General features: G+C 39.5%; 2 protein-coding genes across 4 annotated transcripts in view; one reads left to right on the forward strand and one right to left on the reverse strand.

Moving 5' to 3' along the window:
- Window positions 1-341: 341 nt before the first annotated feature.
- LOC139445121 (uncharacterized protein SCO4629-like) lies at window positions 342-7,648 on the reverse strand. The gene is made up of 3 exons (XM_071226221.1): window positions 7,469-7,648; window positions 5,960-6,083; window positions 342-1,821 (listed from the first exon to the last, which is right to left on the reverse strand). The coding sequence occupies exons 1-3, from the start codon at window positions 7,646-7,648 to the stop codon at window positions 1,361-1,363; spliced, it is 765 nt and encodes a 254-aa protein (XP_071082322.1). The 3' UTR covers window positions 342-1,360.
- Window positions 7,649-8,243: 595 nt separating this feature from the next.
- Window positions 8,244-18,429, forward strand: part of LOC139453965 (kinesin-like protein KIF15-B) — a 49,272-nt gene continuing 39,086 nt past the window's right edge. For all 3 annotated transcript variants that reach the window (XM_071235422.1, XM_071235424.1, XM_071235423.1), the window contains exons 1-6: window positions 8,244-8,326; window positions 13,244-13,265; window positions 13,659-13,836; window positions 15,077-15,153; window positions 15,841-15,878; window positions 17,146-17,246. In XM_071235422.1, coding sequence (XP_071091523.1) covers window positions 8,320-8,326; window positions 13,244-13,265; window positions 13,659-13,836; window positions 15,077-15,153; window positions 15,841-15,878; window positions 17,146-17,246 — 423 coding nt within the window. In that variant the 5' untranslated portion in view covers window positions 8,244-8,319. The remainder of the gene's footprint in view (window positions 8,327-13,243; window positions 13,266-13,658; window positions 13,837-15,076; window positions 15,154-15,840; window positions 15,879-17,145; window positions 17,247-18,429) is intronic.

Genomic DNA, 18,429 nt, shown 5'->3' on the forward strand with positions numbered 1-18,429 from the left:
CAACTAATAAAACAAAACTACGTTCAAAACAAAAAACATGTACATAAAGAAATACAGCATTGTCAGCATAACAGTCACGAACTGTTCAAAGTATGTATAACAGATTATATCACAGTCGCGAATAAATAGTATATCACACATAGATATTCAACATAAACGTCGTTGTGTTTCGAACATTTTTGCTGACGAAACAAATTATAATACAGACGTCAAACGTCAATTCACAGAGGACATCGTTCCAATTCAATTATTGATATGGTCCAGTAAATTCAGTATCGACTGGCGAGCATCAGCATGAAGTGCTGTCTACTACCAGCAATCGTTGTAAGCCTCGGTGAACAAATTATCAATCAAGTATTCATAAGATAAACGTTTGTTTGTTTGTTTGTTTGTTTGTTTGACGCACTCAGCAGTATTCCAGCTATATGACGGCGGTCTGTAAATAATCGAGTCTGGACCAGACAATCCAGTGATTGCCATCACGAGCATCGATCCATGCAATAAGAATACGATGACATGCATCAACAAAGTCAGCGAGTCTGACCACCCGATCCCGTTAGTCGCCTCTTTCGACATGCATAGTCGCCTTTAACGGTAAGCATGGGTTCCTGGGGACCTATTCTACCCTCCACGGGTCCACTGTTTAGATTACATTCTATCTATCAAACATCACGTTCAGGGTCTTTACATCTGAGTATACATCTTATAAGTAAGCAAGTGAGTGAGTTTAACGCCACTTTTAACAGTATTCCAGTTATATCACGGCGTGTCAGTTTAATGTGGGAGGAAAGCCCGAATTGACGCAAGTCTCAGACGTTTACCACTTCGGTGAAACCCACGAGCACGGGTATGGTGCTGACAAACCTAGAAACATAATCGGGGCGAACCGGGATTCAATCCCGCAATCATAGGTTTCTGGCGTGCCCAAGGGACGCAACTCTGCACAGCGAATCGCGGCGCTTTAGACGACTGGGCCCCCCGTGCCCCCCAAGTAAGCCAGTAACGAGGGATGTATGTAATGTATGTACCATCTGCTCTTCCATCACATTTGTGGTATCACAACAAAAAAAAGACGTGAATCTACTAACCGAGTGTGCATTGATTGTAGTGTTGAAGTAATATCATGTCGAGTGAGTGCGTGAGATTGGTTTAATGTCGTTTCGAAATATCACGTCGTGGAACGCCACGAGTGGCCATCACACCTGACGTTAACGTAACCATAGAAACGGGATCGCTTTATTACAGGCGACCCCAAAACCCTTCTAAGTAAGACATAAGTGTATCTAAAAAAAAATGTACAAAATGAAATACGAAATAATGGTCATATATGACGTAGCATATCAAGAGAGTCATGGCGACGTCAGACGAGATTGTTGTTAAAACACCCAAGGTCTTTCAGCGACTCGTAGGCCTCCCATACATCATTGGGTATATCCTGAGGGATCTGGAAACCCTTCTCGGGGTATAACCTACATCTCTGCATACACCCCATTATCACACCGATGACGTCATTTAAAGACCCGACTTCCTTATTTGGATATGCCTGGAGCGTGATTTCCGGTGACGTCACCATTACGTCCATTGACGCTGCTCCCTGAAACTGTTTCATGAAAGTAGCATAAGCCCTACGTTCATGATAAGGAGTTGTCACCAGAATGATTTTCTTGGGCTTGATGTTGAGAGATTCAAGGACTGTGTGAGAAAACGCAACATTCTCGCCTGTGTTTGTGGCCTCGATCTCCAGGATGATCTTATTCTCTGGGACCCCAGCTCTCACCGCCACGTCACGGAACACTTCTGCCTCCGGTCGGTCCCACTTCCCTGAAAACACGTACACAAGGTTGAGGAGGCAGAAATTTAAAAAATCAAACCCATAATATCAACGTCTACCTATACCTTCCTACACCGCATTATGCAGAGATATTACCTCCGATGGTTGTTGGTTGGTTGGTTTGTTGTTTTTACGCTGCACTCAGCAATATTCCAGCTATATGACGGCGGTCTGTAAAATAATCGAGTCTGGACCAGACAATCCAGTGATTGATATCATGCGCATCGATCCACGCAATTGGGACCGATGACATGCATCAACCAAGTCAGCGAGCCTGACTATCCGATCCCGTTAGTCGCCTTTTACGACAAGCATAGTCACCTTTTACGGCAAGCATGGGTTGCTGAAGACCTATTCTACCCCGGAATCTTCACGGGACTACCTCCGATGGAATCATGTTCCACCTGCGGCCGTCTCCGTGGTGTAGTGGTAGAGAGCGGAAGGTCCGGGGTTCGATCCCGGTCGTTTTTAACTAAAAGACGTTAAAAGATTGTACTTCTTGTTACCCTGTCTGGCGCTCGGCATTAACAAGGACTTGTCGGTTCAGAGTCGGTATACTGTCAATCTCATTAAAATCAGATCTCAGTTCTCGCTGCCGCTAAACAAAGATCTGAGGACATCCCATTACGGGTCACGTCAGACCGACCTTTCGCGAACTCTGACCGACTAATGGAATTACTGACAAGAAGTCGACATAAGCCAATCAGGGGGCTTTACGGCACTAATTTCAAATTGGCGACTACGCTTCGAAACATATTTTGACAAATTCTCGATTAAAAATTTGAAACCTGAATAAAAGAACATTCTCGAATGGCTAATATATGGCCTAGATTGTATAGAATAAGTCGTTAAGCCCGTTACTATCGTTCGGAATACCCCGTTTTAAAGTTTTTGAGGCTGCATGATAAGAAATCACATTCCGACTGTCACTTTCATGATCTGGTAAGCGACGCTCTGATTGGTCGGATGAAAGGTCGTTTTGACGTGACCCCTAATGGGATATCCTCAGATCTTTGTTTAGCGGTAGCGAGAACTAAGATCTGATTTTAATGAGATTGGTATACTGTGAGTGGGGTATTCAGGTTAACTGCGGCATGGTAAATCAGTGGGCTGGCATACAAAATCGGCAGGCAACTTTTTCTTTTATCAACAGTATCAAGCATAATTATATTTTTCAAGAACTTTCGGGTCCCTTACCCACTACCTGCATAACTTTGGGCTTTCCTCCCACATCAAGTTGACACGCTTGATGTAAGGGACTGGTAATTTAGCCTTTCCAGGGAATCAATCGAGGGTCACCGACGAATATGACAATCTCTTGGGGAGGGTCATAAAATATATTACAGATATCTAAGGGAGTCATAAAAAATAATTGACATCTGAAAAAAAAAGAATATACAAGATTTTTGCAGTGATTCGGGGACTGTTTTCAGCCTCGTAACGTTTTGATAACCTTCGTAAAAAAATGTTATCAAATCGAGTCTGTCAGCCGGGCAGCCATATTTGACTAATCGGTAACATTCAAGGGGGCAAATTATATCCTTGTTTTTTCAAAAGGGATACATCCCTGCTTCATAAAAATGCACGATAGCAGTCTGTAACTGGTAGCTTTATATAAAAAATATGTCCACGAGTACGTCCACCTTTGTGAGACAAACTAAAATCATGTCATTTTCATTTTGCCCGGCAGTATATTTTGGGATATGGTGCTGAGTCATAATCGGCCAGGAGTCATAATCGACCAGGAGTCATAATCAGCAGGAGTCAAAATAGGCAGGAGTCATAATCAGCAGGAGTCAAAATAGGCAGGAGTCTTAATCAGCAGGAGTCATAATAGGCAGGAGTCTTAATCAGTAGGAGTCATAATAGGCAGGAGTCTTAATCAGTAGGAGTCATAATAGGCAGGAGTCTTAATCGGCCAGGAGTCTTAATCAGTAGGAGTCATAATAGGCAGGAGTCTTAATCAGTAGGAGTCATAATAGGCAGGAGTCTTAAACGGCCAGGAGTCTTAATCAGTAGGAGTCATAATAGGCAGGAGTCATAATAGGCAGGAGTCTTAATCGGCCAGGAGTCATAATAGACAGTAGTCATAATCGGCCAGGAGTCATAATCAGCAGAAGTCATAATCGGCCAGGAGTCATAATCGATAATTGGCCAGGAGTCATAATCGGACAGAAGTCATAATCGGCCAGGAGTCATAATCGGCATTAGTTTTATAAGGTAAAAAATGCGTCTCAAAAACATTCGAAAATGGTAACAAAATTGTAACAAATAAAATCGTTCATAACTGCAATGATGTGATTGCATTATGCATATTGAGTTCGTGACAGAACTGTAATCTAGGAAAGAATTAATAGAGAAAGGACATTTCACATTTATCACAAGAGTATTCTGGACATTTCATTTTTATCATTTTATCTGTTCCATGTTATCGTCGATTAGTTAATGAATCAGCAGAGAGGTGAGATACTTTTCATTTGTGGAATCCGGAGTGAGCCATAAAATCAATAGAAAGATAGTCAATTGGCCACGTACGCTCGGTATGTTTCCGATTACGACACACATGAGTTCATGATCAGATCTAACTTTTAACGAATCAAATTGAGACATTGTTATGACATGGGGGCACGGGTGGTCTAGTCGTCAGTCAATCAATCTATATTTCAAGTACTGAAAAGGCCATAGGCCTATAGTACATATATACATACAGTAGCAATGGGTGCAATAGGAATTACTTATATCGTAACAAAATATCACATCTATAATGCAGAGGATCTGATGTTCATTGCATGATATATATACATTGAAAGATATTTTGTTACTGTTTCATTTTGAGATGACATGAGGATATAAAATTTGACTATTCTAGGATTCAGATAAAAATATGTATGTATGTATTCTTTTCTGATATTTGCATACAATGGACAGACCAGCAAAAAATGGTATTCATCTTCTACCTCTTGGCAAGTACAATATTTACACAATCTGTTTTCCCTTGGTATCGCTAAATGTCTACCTTTTTCTGTCAGAAGGTCATGAGAACTACACCTGAAACGGGATAGTGTGGAATTTCTTAACATTTATATCCAAAAGATATTTTTCAGTCAGAATGAATGATTTAAAACAGGTGTAATCCATTAACTTATTGTGTAAACCTAGTGAAGAGTACCACTTTGAAAATACATATCTTTTAGACATATCAAAGACATATCCTTTGTCTTAAATTATATATGAAACGATCTGGTACTGTTACATGTTGCTCTCTCCAAATGTACACATACCCGCAAATTTGGGGTATCTAGTAGTATCTAGTATCTAGTAGTAGTCTAGTCGTCTAAAGCGCCGCGATTCGCTGTGCAGAGTTGCGTCCCTTGGGCACGCCAGAAACCTTTGATTGTGGGTTCGAATCCCGGTTCGCCCCGATTATATTTTGGGTTTGTCAGCACCATACCCGTGCTCGTGGGTTTCACCGAGGTGATAAACGTCTGAGACCTGCATCACTTTGGGCTTTCCTCCCACATTAAGCTGACACGCCGTGATATAACTGGAATACTGTTAAAAGCGGCGTTAAACCCAACTCACTCACTACATGTGACAAAGAAAAGTTAGACACGACTCCTTTAAAAAGATACGTTCAATACTAGCTGAGGGGCGCGTGTCTGTCAGTGACTGAAGCAGATCGATATCACACTGTTTGTCCAGTCTATGACGAGTCTAGCCTGTCTTCTGTGAAAGTTGTCTTTGATGGACTGAAGGGTTATTAAAAGTATGTGAGTATAACCTATGTCTTGTGTTTACTCCTGGTGTATGCATGGGTCGGTACATGAATGTGGATTGAGACAGTTCGGAGTAAGAGTCGATAGACCAATCACTCCTTGACTAAGATGACCGGATTCTGACAAGGCTTACTTTGCCTATGACGCCACGGAACGACAATAACATAGGTAACTGTAGTAGGGCTGAGTTTACCCCAAAACGCAGTTACGACAGGAGTCATAATCGGCCAGGGGTCTTAATCGGCCGAATCTGGGATAACTATCGCACAAAGAGACATCGCTCTGCACATGCAGCGAAATTCCATTCACATTTAAACACTTTGCAGAAAAATATCAGTTTATTTCTTTTTACCTGTCGTCAATGTCCCATCCTTCCCGGAGAACATGAGCCAGTCCGCGAGACCTTCCTTGAACAAGTGCGCAGCGTGCTGGGCTGTACGTATGTCATTGTTGCCCAGTCCGAGGATGACGTCACCCTATAAACGGAAGCACCACACATGACCGGCAGTTCAATAAAGTGTAAAGCTCGTGATTGTCACATGAGCTGTATTGATCAGTCAGTTGTTGCATCCATTGTCCAACTAAACAGATTTGTCAATAAAAAACATATTCATCCCTATGTGACGTTTAAGGTGAAATGTATACATACAATAATGGACCGAAACAGTGTCACCATGGTGACGGACATGCTCCCCGTGCAGATTGCTCTATAAACCACATCAGTAGGTGATTAAACGTCAATAATAATATTGTATGTATATGGCCTTTGACTAAATATTGTATTCGTCCCATAATGACCCATACGAATTAAAATATCAGTATCTGAGTGCGGCGTTTAATAATAAACACATATTAGTGTTTTAATCAGTAAACGTGTTTCACTTTCCACCGACCTCATCTACTATCGTAGTATACAAAGATACCTATTTCATCTTAGCATACAGAGCTACATCTTAAACATAAAGAAATACAGTAAACTACAGTTATAACGAACTCAAAGCGACTACTAATTTTATTTCGTTATAACCGTAGTTCGTTATAAGCATATATACAGCATAACTACAGCAAAGAGTCGGGACCAAAAAGTAAGTTCGTTATATCCGTCAGTTCGTTATAAGCGTGTTCGTTTTAACCGTAGTCTACTGTATATGTATAGGGCTAAAAGAAAGATTTATTTCTCGGGCATCGGCGCGTCACTTTAAACCCCGGGCGGCCTTCGTCATCTCATTGTTTTCAAAATATATTTTTAAAAGTCCCATCTCCTTCCTCGTGTTTGAGACAAATGTGCTGGAGCAACATCTATTTGGTATGCAGCCTAACACATCAAACGAATAAATAGCACGTGAAAGGATAGGGTTATACATATTTAAAAATAAATAATGATATCCTTTTTAATTACAGAAATGGAACGTTTGGATGGTTCTGAGACGAAGATGTCCTTTAATATTAACATGACTTAACATGACAGACAGGCGTATATCACATTCCTGTAATTAAATATGAGGTAGTGGCTCATCTATGGTGTCGCAAGCACATTATATGGTTATCGACAAACATATAGAAGCAGACACGTACACAAGGCTGTATTGGACTTGCATTATTATATGACTTGCATTAACTTCGGAATTATGTGGATATAAAGAAGTCGAAAAACACTATTATACTAACATTGATTAATTAATATTATATGTTAGCGTGTCATTCGTTTGATCTTGAGGATACTATTTTAAATGAAAGGTTTTAAAAATACAATTTATATACAAAAATTAATTTATAATTCAACGCCGTGCTATTCATTTTAATTTGACCGTTATGGCTAAAATGCGAAACCTGTATGGTTGTGTTTCAAGTCGGCACTCACCTTGCTTATTTTCTGGTTCATTAACATGTAATTCCACATCTTTTGTGCCCATGTCAGAATATTGTTCTCGATTTTCATCCTGGAGGATTTTCCAGCTGAGCGAGGAAAATTTGCCTTTTCTGAAAATGTCTGTACTGAGGTACTGTGGCCGTCTCGTGTGAGACACGCACAAAGCCACATCGCATTTATATGTGCCGACGTCTGGTCAGCTGATTGCTCCAACATACGTCACTTGAATACAGCGACCCCCTTTGTTTATGTCTATAAATAGATCTGGCTTCGTACGTTATTCGCTTATTTAAGATTTAGAATCAACGCAACTTTCAGGAATATTTCTTCACAATAAATAAATATATCGTAACAAATCTCAGAATAAAGTGCAAAGAATAAATTTGTGTGTTGTTACTTGATTGTCACAGTTAATTAACCGTATGTGAATACCTTTCCCGATATGCAAATTAGGGGATTTCCACTTGTGGTGGTTGCTATTTTTAGATAAGAGCCCGCCGTTCACAAAGCTGATACTTGCTGCTATTTCCCTAACCAATATGATATATATTATTAAAGAAGCTGACCCAATTCATATCAACGGTTAGATAACACAGAGTAGATATTTCGGTACTGCTTGTTTTTAATAGCGATATAAATATGCTGGCATTTAAGTGTACAATTTAGACGGTTACTAAGACTGATTGGCGACCTCTGGAAGAAGCATTCATATGATGTAGGAAAATAGGTTTCTAATTGAAAGTCTCGCGATATCTCGCAGGGGGCGCTAAATTCGAAAAGTCCGCCATTTGGTACCGCACTGACAACACTGAGTAGAAGATTGACTGTTTTGACTATTCATTATGTCAGGTTTGTTCATCAAATGGTTACAGGCTATTTTCATTCCCCATTAAACACATCTCAGCAACTTAGATTTGCAAATTGGAAATACCATCCCTGGTGACAGCAACACTGTTACTATCAGTCCGGCGTTCAGTGACACCCAGCTGGTCCATTTGCTGCTCCGCCCCCGGGGGGCTCTGGATAAGTGCACAGCACCCCATGCTTGTCGAAGGAGGCGACTGAAATGATAATCGGGCTGTCACATTGTGTGTGACATTGATGACTGTGTGCCATCGTACCCTGACGGCATGGCTGATGCTGTAACAACCAATGGTTTCACTCTGTTTACAAACCGCCTAAATAATGTCGCTGGAATATTGCTGGTCGCGGCGTAAAACAATATTCTGCAAGTTTGCCAATGTGGGCGTGCTATGCAGCTGTGTATTCTTGTCAACACGTTCCTTTATTTCAATCTTAAAATGAAATAGAATGACTACATCTATGTCCTGTCAAATATATTTCCAGCCGAAATCCGCGATTCGTTCCAGCAGTCAATACATGATCCTACATAACGTGTTGTGTAGGGTCCAGGTGTCGTGACTGTCGGACCCCATCGCTACTCTGTTAGTATCTTTCCTACTCATAGAATCAGTTGGATTGTAAACATTATATGCAGTGGTTAGTTTATCAGAGTAAATACCAAATTTAAATATGACACTACCACAGAAACTATGTATCGATACTGTAAATATTATAAAGTTCATCAAAATTGTCATATGACTTATCCACAGTTCCCCCTTGTCATTTTATCTGACAAAATAGCTAATTATGAGTACAAGATGGATTTACACACCCACCTTCAAATTTCTTTTTGAAGCAAATGTCCATAATACACTAGGTCAGTAGTTTATTGATCATTATCATTGCATTTGTTTTAAAATCTTTTTGCTATACATATGATACGCGGCCTGGCAAAAAAGATTGATTCTGGTAATTGGAATTATCATCGATGGAAAGAAATATTAAAGATTATCGATATGAGAGTTGTGTCATCGATTAAATGTAACAAAAACTATTTGGATGAAATTAAGTTTAGATTTACAGAAACAGACTTGTTATTGTCAATTACGTCAATTGCTGAAGATTGAAAGTAACTGTTTTTGTTATATCTCAAAGGTCTACAAAGTAATCCCTGAATTAATGTGCCACCACTCACCAGTGGAGTGAAACATGTTGATTTCTTTCAGAATCTTTTTTGCATGTTTGCTTAAGTTACTTTCCCGATATTTATCAATAATTGATTGATATTTTTTAACGATTATCAATCTCTATGATCTGTAACGATAGACAGCCCTATATGATCCATATCATGACTTAAAATAATTTTCCATTCCATGTTCTGATGTTTGTGTCTTCATGATCTAGGATTAGACATTTAAGTTGGGATTAGTGAAATATAAGAAACATATTTTAGAAACGTGTTGATAATGTGACAGAGTATACTACTGGAAGAAACGATTTGTTACATGTTTTCATCCAAGGCTAGATACCCTTCCACCATTTTGGTAATGTGTGCTCTATTAGTGTGCAAATGGCTTCCTCAGTATTGGTCTCAAAATTTCCATTTTAACTCAAATCAAGATAAATCATGACAGACACAATGAGGGGAACTCACCGAAACTATCTGCCCCATGATCATATATCCACTGTTAGATTAGAAAATTATGTTTAACATGAGGCAAAAAAAGTTTTGGTTTTTGTTAAACGTTGCACTCAGCAATATCCCAGCTATATGATGGCGGTCTGTAAATAATCGAATCAGGACCAGACAATCCAGTGATTGATACCTTGAGCATCGATCCAAACAATTGGAATACGATGACATGCATCAACCAAGTTAGCGAGCCTGACCACCCAATCCTGTTAGACGCCTCTTACCACAAGCATAGTTGCCTTTTAAGGCAAGCATGGGTTACTGTAGACCTATTCTACCCTGGATCTTCACGGGTCGCAAAGAAAAGTTATAATGTGTGTTTGCTCAAGTTGTGGCACCTTGTCCGGCATCCGGCCGTCATTAACTTTTCATTTTCCATATCTCCTCTTTGGAACTGAAACTTTGTGTGAACGATCCCAGATGTGGTGTCTCTAAAATGTTGCACACCGAATTCCGATCTGATTTTCAAACATGGATGCCATGGCTGCAATATTAAATATATCATTGTTATCCATGATACAAACATTGTACCATGATGAAATGTTATATGCAGAAAGCATGTGGATTTTGAGATAACATATACAGTAAACTATGTTTATAACGAACACGCTTATAACGAACTGGTGGATATAACAAACTTCTTTTTTTGGTCCCAGCCATTCACTGTATATATACTGTATATATGCTTATAACGAACTACGGTTATAACAAACTAAAATTTGTGGTCCCTTTGAGTTCGCTATAACCGTAGTTTACTGTAGTACGTGTTTTGGGATATCTTGATTTTTTTTATCCAATTGCAACAGTTGAATTTCACATACCACAATTTTTCTCGTGTTGCTTCATTTTTGACATCTCCTTTGAAACTTTAAATGGCTTTGGCGCTGAAAGTTTGTTTGAATGCTAAAATGTTGCTGAAATGCGGACATAATTCCAATCTGATTTTAAGAAACCCATTAATCAGCTATCGGTTTACAAATGTATTGAAATTGGGTCCTTTTTTAGAAAATACATGTATTATGAATTTTGATTCCACCTTAACAGAAATAAGAAAAGTGGTTTAGGATAGAGGGTTCCAGAGTCATGAGACTAGGGTAGGTTGGGAAACCATAAACACATTTACTGAAGAGGCCTTATTACCATGATTACCGAGGTAACCAAGTGCTGAGAAAATGTATCTGGTTCTCTCTGTTCCCTCTCAGCGAAACTGTGGAAAGTTAACGGAAACCTTCTTTTCTTTGTGATTTCCAATATGAACATAAATGCAGTGTTCTGGCGAGGCAGCAGCCTCGCAGGATTCTCGCTATATATACTCTCAGTGGGACAAGGGGCGCATGTATGTACTTTTGTAGATGGGTTTATTTTATATAATTATGGGAGTCACTTACTCTCACATCACAGGACAACTGCTTCTATTATTGAACATAACCATCATGAAATTTGTTGCCTTAATATGTGTCTCAATTTACTATCAGCGAGTTTCTTTTGCGGAAAGTCACAAATAGTCAGAATCAAGTTTACACAATTTTTCAAACATAGTAGTGATAGTTCTGGTAATGCTGAAGATATTTCTGCTTCAAATGACCCGGCAGAATAGCTGACCAAAATGTATGTTAGCGCTACACAGAATGTGTTGTCATGGCTCACCTGAGAGTGACTGTGGTGACAGACTGAGGAAAGGTAAAAACCCTGAGAAAAGTAGTAACTTCCAACAAACCTGGTTTCATGACTACACTGGTTGCAGCATAACTCAGGTAGAAATACTATGATATGTCAGCGTTGTATGAATCATGTGAAGTGTAATTCTGTGATAGAGCTACATTATAATTTTATAACAAGTACTGTGACGAGACATGCTAACGGCAGTGATCACAAAAAAATTATTGAGGCCAATTATGTATGACATCAGATGCCATGCAAAAATTCTGTGTATCACTAGCGTAACTTGTGGACCGCGATTCTGCATCAATAACCTGCATACCATGGGGTTTTAAGTTAATGATATCTCTCAGGGTGTGTCCCCATTGGTTTTGAAAATGACCCCATGGATTTGTGCTGAAGGGGTCCCTGTCCCCACTTGTTCAGTTTCTTGGCAAACATTGCAAATGTGTGAATTGGTGAGTGAGTTTTATGCCGCTTCATGTAATATTCCAGTAATATCGTGCAGGGACATATTACTAGGGCTGGGACGATACACCAACTGTGCGATCCGATGCGTATCACGATACCTTACTCACGATCCGATATGTATCACGATACTTGCATGTGCTCTTATCTGTGGCGCGTAAGCCATCTTTTTCATAGCCAGGATGTCAAAATACCTGGCACACTGATGATTTACAGTGAGCAGTGTCAAGTATGGCACAACAAACGAAAATATTTGTTTTCACTATTAACTTGCACTACTGATTAGTGTTTAGTGGAACAGTTATTAAAGCAAACATTTAAGGTCAAAATTGTTAATTTTTACTTAGTGAGTGACTGTGATTGATACTTGTATCGAGAAGTAAAGAATTGCGATCCACCGATGCATCTGTGTATAGTCCCACTATTACATTTTACCCATGTGTGCAATCGAGGCCGGCATTACGACCAAACACTTTAGCCACAATCCTACCCTACCCCTCTCGGGTGTAAGCAGTTAGCATTATGATCAGGATGGGGACATTTTCAGCCCAGATGATACCTTTATCATTTACATTGTTTAACTTTGTGTGGCTATATTCTGAAACAAAGACAGTTAGCATGGTTAGTAGAGGCGAAACGATACATTGGTGCACTGGTACATCGTGAGATTTTGTGCGCCGATACAATACACAATACATTTTTTCTTAAATGATAGAAGATGACATACTTGCTAAAATACATCACCGAGCGTTTTTGTCTGTCAAAAATTGCAAAATGTGTTGTAATAATGTTCACTACTAAAAGTAGCTGTTACTAACGTGTCTACAGCCAGCTTTTCCTTTTGAACCTGTCTGAAATATTTATAGTCAAGATGTTTCCACGCGATTTGATGTAAAGATGCATATCGTGATGCGTATTGTATCGTGACCTTGCTGTATCGTTTCATCCCTACTGGTTAGATTATGTAATTTTCATTGATTTACCCAAATGTTTGGCAAATCACATACATGTCAGTCATAGAGTGTAAAATGACATTTTACACTGAAGTCCACGTCTCGCTGAGCTAACTTTATTGAAATTCATGATTTTATTTATTTTTTCAGATAAAGGCGGCCACGATTCCAGGTATTTTTCATAAATATTTTCTGTAACCATGGTAACAGTCAAAATGTTTGATTTTTTTATCTGGTAAACATGATAACCTCTGTTTTAACAATACAAATTGTTTTGAAAATTGTTTTAGAAATTGCTTCAATGCTCTAGTTAAGCAGAGCTAGACACAGCCATTAGCCCAAGAGTCTGAAGTTGAAGGATTACTTGTTTCTCAAATCTACATCATGTACATGTATGACATAAATTTAATATGCCATGAAACTGAAAATATTCTTTAATTTCTTTGATTTCATTCATTGTCTGACCAACAGAGAATTTTCTTAGAACACAAGTAATGAACTACGATCATACAGATGACCTCGTGACTCACATAACAGAACATCATATTTGTTGTCATTTCATCAGTGAAGGCGACTCCATCAAGGTATTTGTACGTGTGCGACCTCCAGACAAGGGAGATAATGAGCTGGGAGCACAAAAGGGCATTGAGGTGGACGACCAAAGGAACTCGGTCACAGTGCGGGCCAAGCCGGAACCTAAAGTATTCTCCTTCGACAAAGTTGCGGATATCAACATTACACAGGTATGCTGTCTCAAATATTCAGCTAATATTCTCCATTCTGTTATGAAGACCTTGGACTCATTCTCTGCCATAGCTTTGTTTCCAAAATGACGTCTTTTTCACTCTTATCATTAACATAGAACAGAATATCTCTGGCTCAGAAGCTTGGTATTAGCAACCATTTAAAGTTCTTCCTCTAAATGTGATTTCGGCATACATATACGTTCAAGCTTCCTCTGAATGTGATTTCGGCATACATATACGTTCAATTTTCCGCTGAATGTGATTTCGGCATATATACGTTCAAGTTTGTGCCATTGTACAAGCAAGCCCGTGGTATCCTTAGTCAAACCAAAAGACTGTTTAAAATTAACTTTTAGCTCGAAAATATGTTTCCCTGATTTGAGGAAGTGACCATGCTGCCTGGTGTTCTAGTTGTATTTGAGATGTGTAGCAATGCAAGTGATGAGCACTGGACATCTCGCTGCTTGTTTCAGTCTGTGAAGGAACTGTGTCATGTCACTGGGTGGCTATGTTCAGCCTTGTGTCATTCAAACCAGACTCAAGACAAAGCCATCTTGTTGACTGGGTCCGCGTATATATGGAGAATCACACTCTCCCACCAAAATGTATTATCACAAGTTGATCAAAGTTTCAAACTCTGAGGCTTGCCAAGGTGTTTTAAACTTTTATCAAAGAGCGTTGATACAGAGCTCCAGATAACTTTTTGAGCAATTGAGTTTTTTACTTTCACTCTAGGGTTTCTATTTTGATTAGGTCATTATATTTTTCATTAAGTAACCAATGCTTTTCACTCATCTATTCATCACTCTATTGTGTATTTCCCCCAAAGCGTGAGCATTTTAAGATTTAAAACAGATTCAATAATGATTTAGATGTATCTACCCATGATAAGTGCTCTAAATATATAGGCTTGACTCGGAAAGTAAATTAGCTCGTAATTGTGTTTCGGAAACAAGCTCCTGTGTACGCATGCTGAAAACGCTTCATTGGGTATTTATGCATGCTGTTTTTATACATATGAGTTTTTCATTCAATGCATGCGTTTCTGTATGCACGTTAATTGAAAGAAATGTTCGGGATTTTTGGACATTTTCAGTCATTTAACTTCCTTGCCCCAGGAAAATGATACCTACTGTCCCATGACGTGGCATGTAGTTTGTGATGTTATGTTCAGATGACTTCATCAGTTACATATCATCTGAGAATTGAACTAAACGTAGAATGTATCTGATTTCAGGAAGCAGTATTCTGTGCAGTGGGCAAGGGGATCATTGATGGCTGTCTCAACGGATACAATGGAACAATCTTTGCCTAGTGAGTATCCAGTCTGTACAGTGATGCTGACCTGACCAGCTGCGCTCCAACTCAGAGTTTACTGGTGAAAATGTAGGAAAGGACCTGTGTTACCATATTCATTTGTGAAAAAACGCACTCATGTATGATACGCGACCCTAATTAAATCCTTAAAAAAATGATCTTGTGTATAATACGCACTGACTCTCCTTAAGTATCTTTGAAAATGTTAAAGTTTTTGAAAAATGAAATATGTTTTATAATTAGCCCTTCTTCGCCAGCACACAAAGTCAGCGATCTAACCCACTCAGCCAATGAGGCTTCCACAAAAATGGCGATTGTGTGCTGGCAATTAGGTGCCTCACTCTGGCAAGTGTGGGTTCAAATCCCGGACATCACTATGTCACCACTGTGATCATGGGTCAGACACCACTGCAATACTGTGCGACACGATCCCCGCGATCTGATCACCTGACATATCCAACAGGCTCATTCTCAATCTAGAGCGTACAGGCTGGTGTAACTGTGATTCGAGGATGGTTGGGTGGGCATTTAGCGTGTGAAATAGGATATGTATATAAATATACAATTTATTTGAAAATTTTCAAATTTTAAAACATATCCTATCTCACACTATGCATTTAAGCTATGGTGCCACTTCTAAATTACAAAATTGTTTAACCCTGCATCTCTTCTTCCTTCTTGCAGTGGGCAGACTGGCAGTGGCAAGACCTTCACGATGCTGGGTAGGTGGGGAGACCATGTCTGTAGTTTGTATGTAACTGTAGCAGAGTTGTGTCAGGTATTCTGTAGACAATAACAGGGATGGGTCTGTCTGTTGCAGTGCTCACAATTGTGAATAAAGTTAAAACCCTCATGTCAAAAGTTCCTGGTGTTCCATAGATTCAAATACTATGGTAGAAACCCTGGAGGACACCAAGCTATATAGTTTGCAGTGTAGTAGAATGCACTCTAACACCCTTCTTGTTTCGATTAGAAAGTTAGAAAAATCAAATTGATAATACCTATCCAGGGTTTGATTTAACTATAATAGGCTGCAGTGGTGCATGTTTCATGTATATATAGGGGGCCCGGTTGGCCCGTCTTAGGCGCTGTGCAGAGTTGCGTCCCATGGGCACGCCAGAAACCTATGATTGTGGGTTCGAATCCCGGTTCGTCCTGATTATGTTTCTAGGTTTGTCAGCACCATACTCGTGCTCGTGGCTTTCACCGAAGTGGTAAACGTCTGAGACCTGTATCACTTCGGGGTTTCCTCCCACATTAAGCTGATACGCGGCAATATAACTGGAATACTGTTAAAAGCGTCGTAAAACCCAACTCACACACACAATTCATATATATAGTTGGGTTTTACGCCGCTATACTATAACCGATAACTAATATATATATTGCACTCATATATGAAACATGCACCAGTGCAGCGTTTTATTGAAAAATGCAACCTTATATTTATGTCTACATGCTCCAAGTGCATGTGAGAAGAATTTGACATTTTGTCTGACTAGCCGTTATTGTCACCACAACATCGATCTTTGAACACTCTCAGTACCTCCCAGCTTTGTTCACCATGCTACGTAACGAATCCCTGTGTTCTGTGTAATTCATGACACATGACGCAGTCTTCAATGGTCTTGAGAAATCTGAGATTTAGACGAGTTTATGCATCTCTGTTCCAACTTTGATAAATTTATGGGGCCAGGGTGCAACCTGGTTTTGTCTGGTGCAAATTGCTTTTCATGTCAACATTCACCTGCTGCAAGTTAAATCAAGTTCCTAAAATTGTGCCCTGCTAGCTTAGAAAAAGTTAAATATAGCCTCACTCACCAACACATGCACTCACTCACTCACTCACTCACTCACTCACTCACTCACTCACTCACATGGGAAGAGACTTGCGTCTTAGTTGTAGTTATACAATGTCTCCCTTTAAACCCAATTGTAGTTTGAAGGAGTTTCATGTAATTGTTTCTAATGTTTACTTCCAAACTTCAGGGCCGTCGGAGGACTCGGAGAGTTTTCAGCATGAGCTGCGTGGGGTGACTCCGAGAAGCTTCGAGTATCTCTTCAGTCACATCAACCGGGAACAACAGCTGGTGAGCCTCAGTACCAGCTGGGTCTGGTCTATCTGTTCATTAATGACTCGTTACATCAAACAAGATGCCATAAAGCATACTTCTCAGTCCCTGATTCATTGACATCATTTGTACAGTGAAATAAAATTGAAAACATGTGGAATTTTATATGTGAACTAAATCGTAAGAGCTTGAAGAAATATTGATTGATTTCAACAATATTTAACTTTGAGACATATTGTATATAACCCAGGTCAAGTTTACTTGCTAGAATATTATTGATGTTAACAAGCTAGCTGTTTGTCTCATCATCATTTTCATCATCATCGTCATCGTCGTCATCATCATCATCATCATCATCATCATAGAAAATGCATTTGTATAGCACAAACATTCACACATCCTGTATGGTCTTTCAGTCTGCAGCTTTACTCACTCATCTTCCCGAGGCAAGAGAGTTAACTGACTTTAAAAGTCCAGTTTCCACCCTTGCCGAACTAGTCTGGAATTACTGGGCTCAATCGTTGCGCCACCAGTGGCTATTACCAATTATGTCACTTCTAAGCCTCTCCTATGGACCAATCAGATTCCACTCTCGTATCACTTGCGTTTGCTTCACACAAAATGGTGGCGCCCAGTCAGGATGATCTGATCGATAATCAGGATCTATATTGTGATAAAACAGGTCTTACATCGCGAAATGCATAATCACTTGAGCACCTTGATTAAAAACATGAAAAGATTTGGAAAATATCTGCTGACAACGAATTGGCAATGCACATGCTTTGCAAATCCTGCAATCGATCGAAATCTGCATGACAGTTTACGAGCCGGATTTCGATTTCGGTGCGCAATTTTGATTGGACTATGCATAGACTTGTTAGTCCAGACAAAATGTAACTCCATAATAACAGCCTAGTTCGGCAAGGGTGGAAACTGGACTTTTATAGTCAGTTAACTCCTCTGCCTCTGGAAGATGTAGTCAGTAGTCCAAAGGCCCAGTCCTGTAAAATTCTGTTTGGTCTAGTAAGCTCATCCAATAATAGTCCGACAATAACACTAAGTATAACTGAAAATGGTGTTAAGAGCCAGGTTCGGGCTAATAGACTCAAAACATTTTCTGCTTTATGATGTCATATGGCAAGTAATCAAAAGCCTTGTTCAATAGGAGTGTCTTCATCTTAGACTTAAATTCATTTGAGAT

The sequence above is a fragment of the Haliotis cracherodii genome, unplaced genomic scaffold (assembly GCF_022045235.1).
Source record: "Haliotis cracherodii isolate W230 unplaced genomic scaffold, xgHalCrac1.p SCAF_10, whole genome shotgun sequence".
Classification (NCBI taxonomy): domain Eukaryota; kingdom Metazoa; phylum Mollusca; class Gastropoda; order Lepetellida; family Haliotidae; genus Haliotis; species Haliotis cracherodii.

Bases quoted from the DNA above. Each gene is read 5' to 3' on its own strand.
- LOC139445121 (XM_071226221.1), bottom strand. From the start codon at position 7,648: ATGTGGCTTTGTGCGTGTCTCACACGAGACGGCCACAGTACCTCAGTA. The intron at 6,084-7,468 runs GTGAGTGCCGAC...TTCCGTTTATAG, and splicing joins TGAACCAGAAAATAAGCAAG to GGTGACGTCATCCTCGGACT. The intron at 1,822-5,959 runs GTAAAAAGAAAT...ACGTGTTTTCAG, and splicing joins GGATGGGACATTGACGACAG to GGAAGTGGGACCGACCGGAG.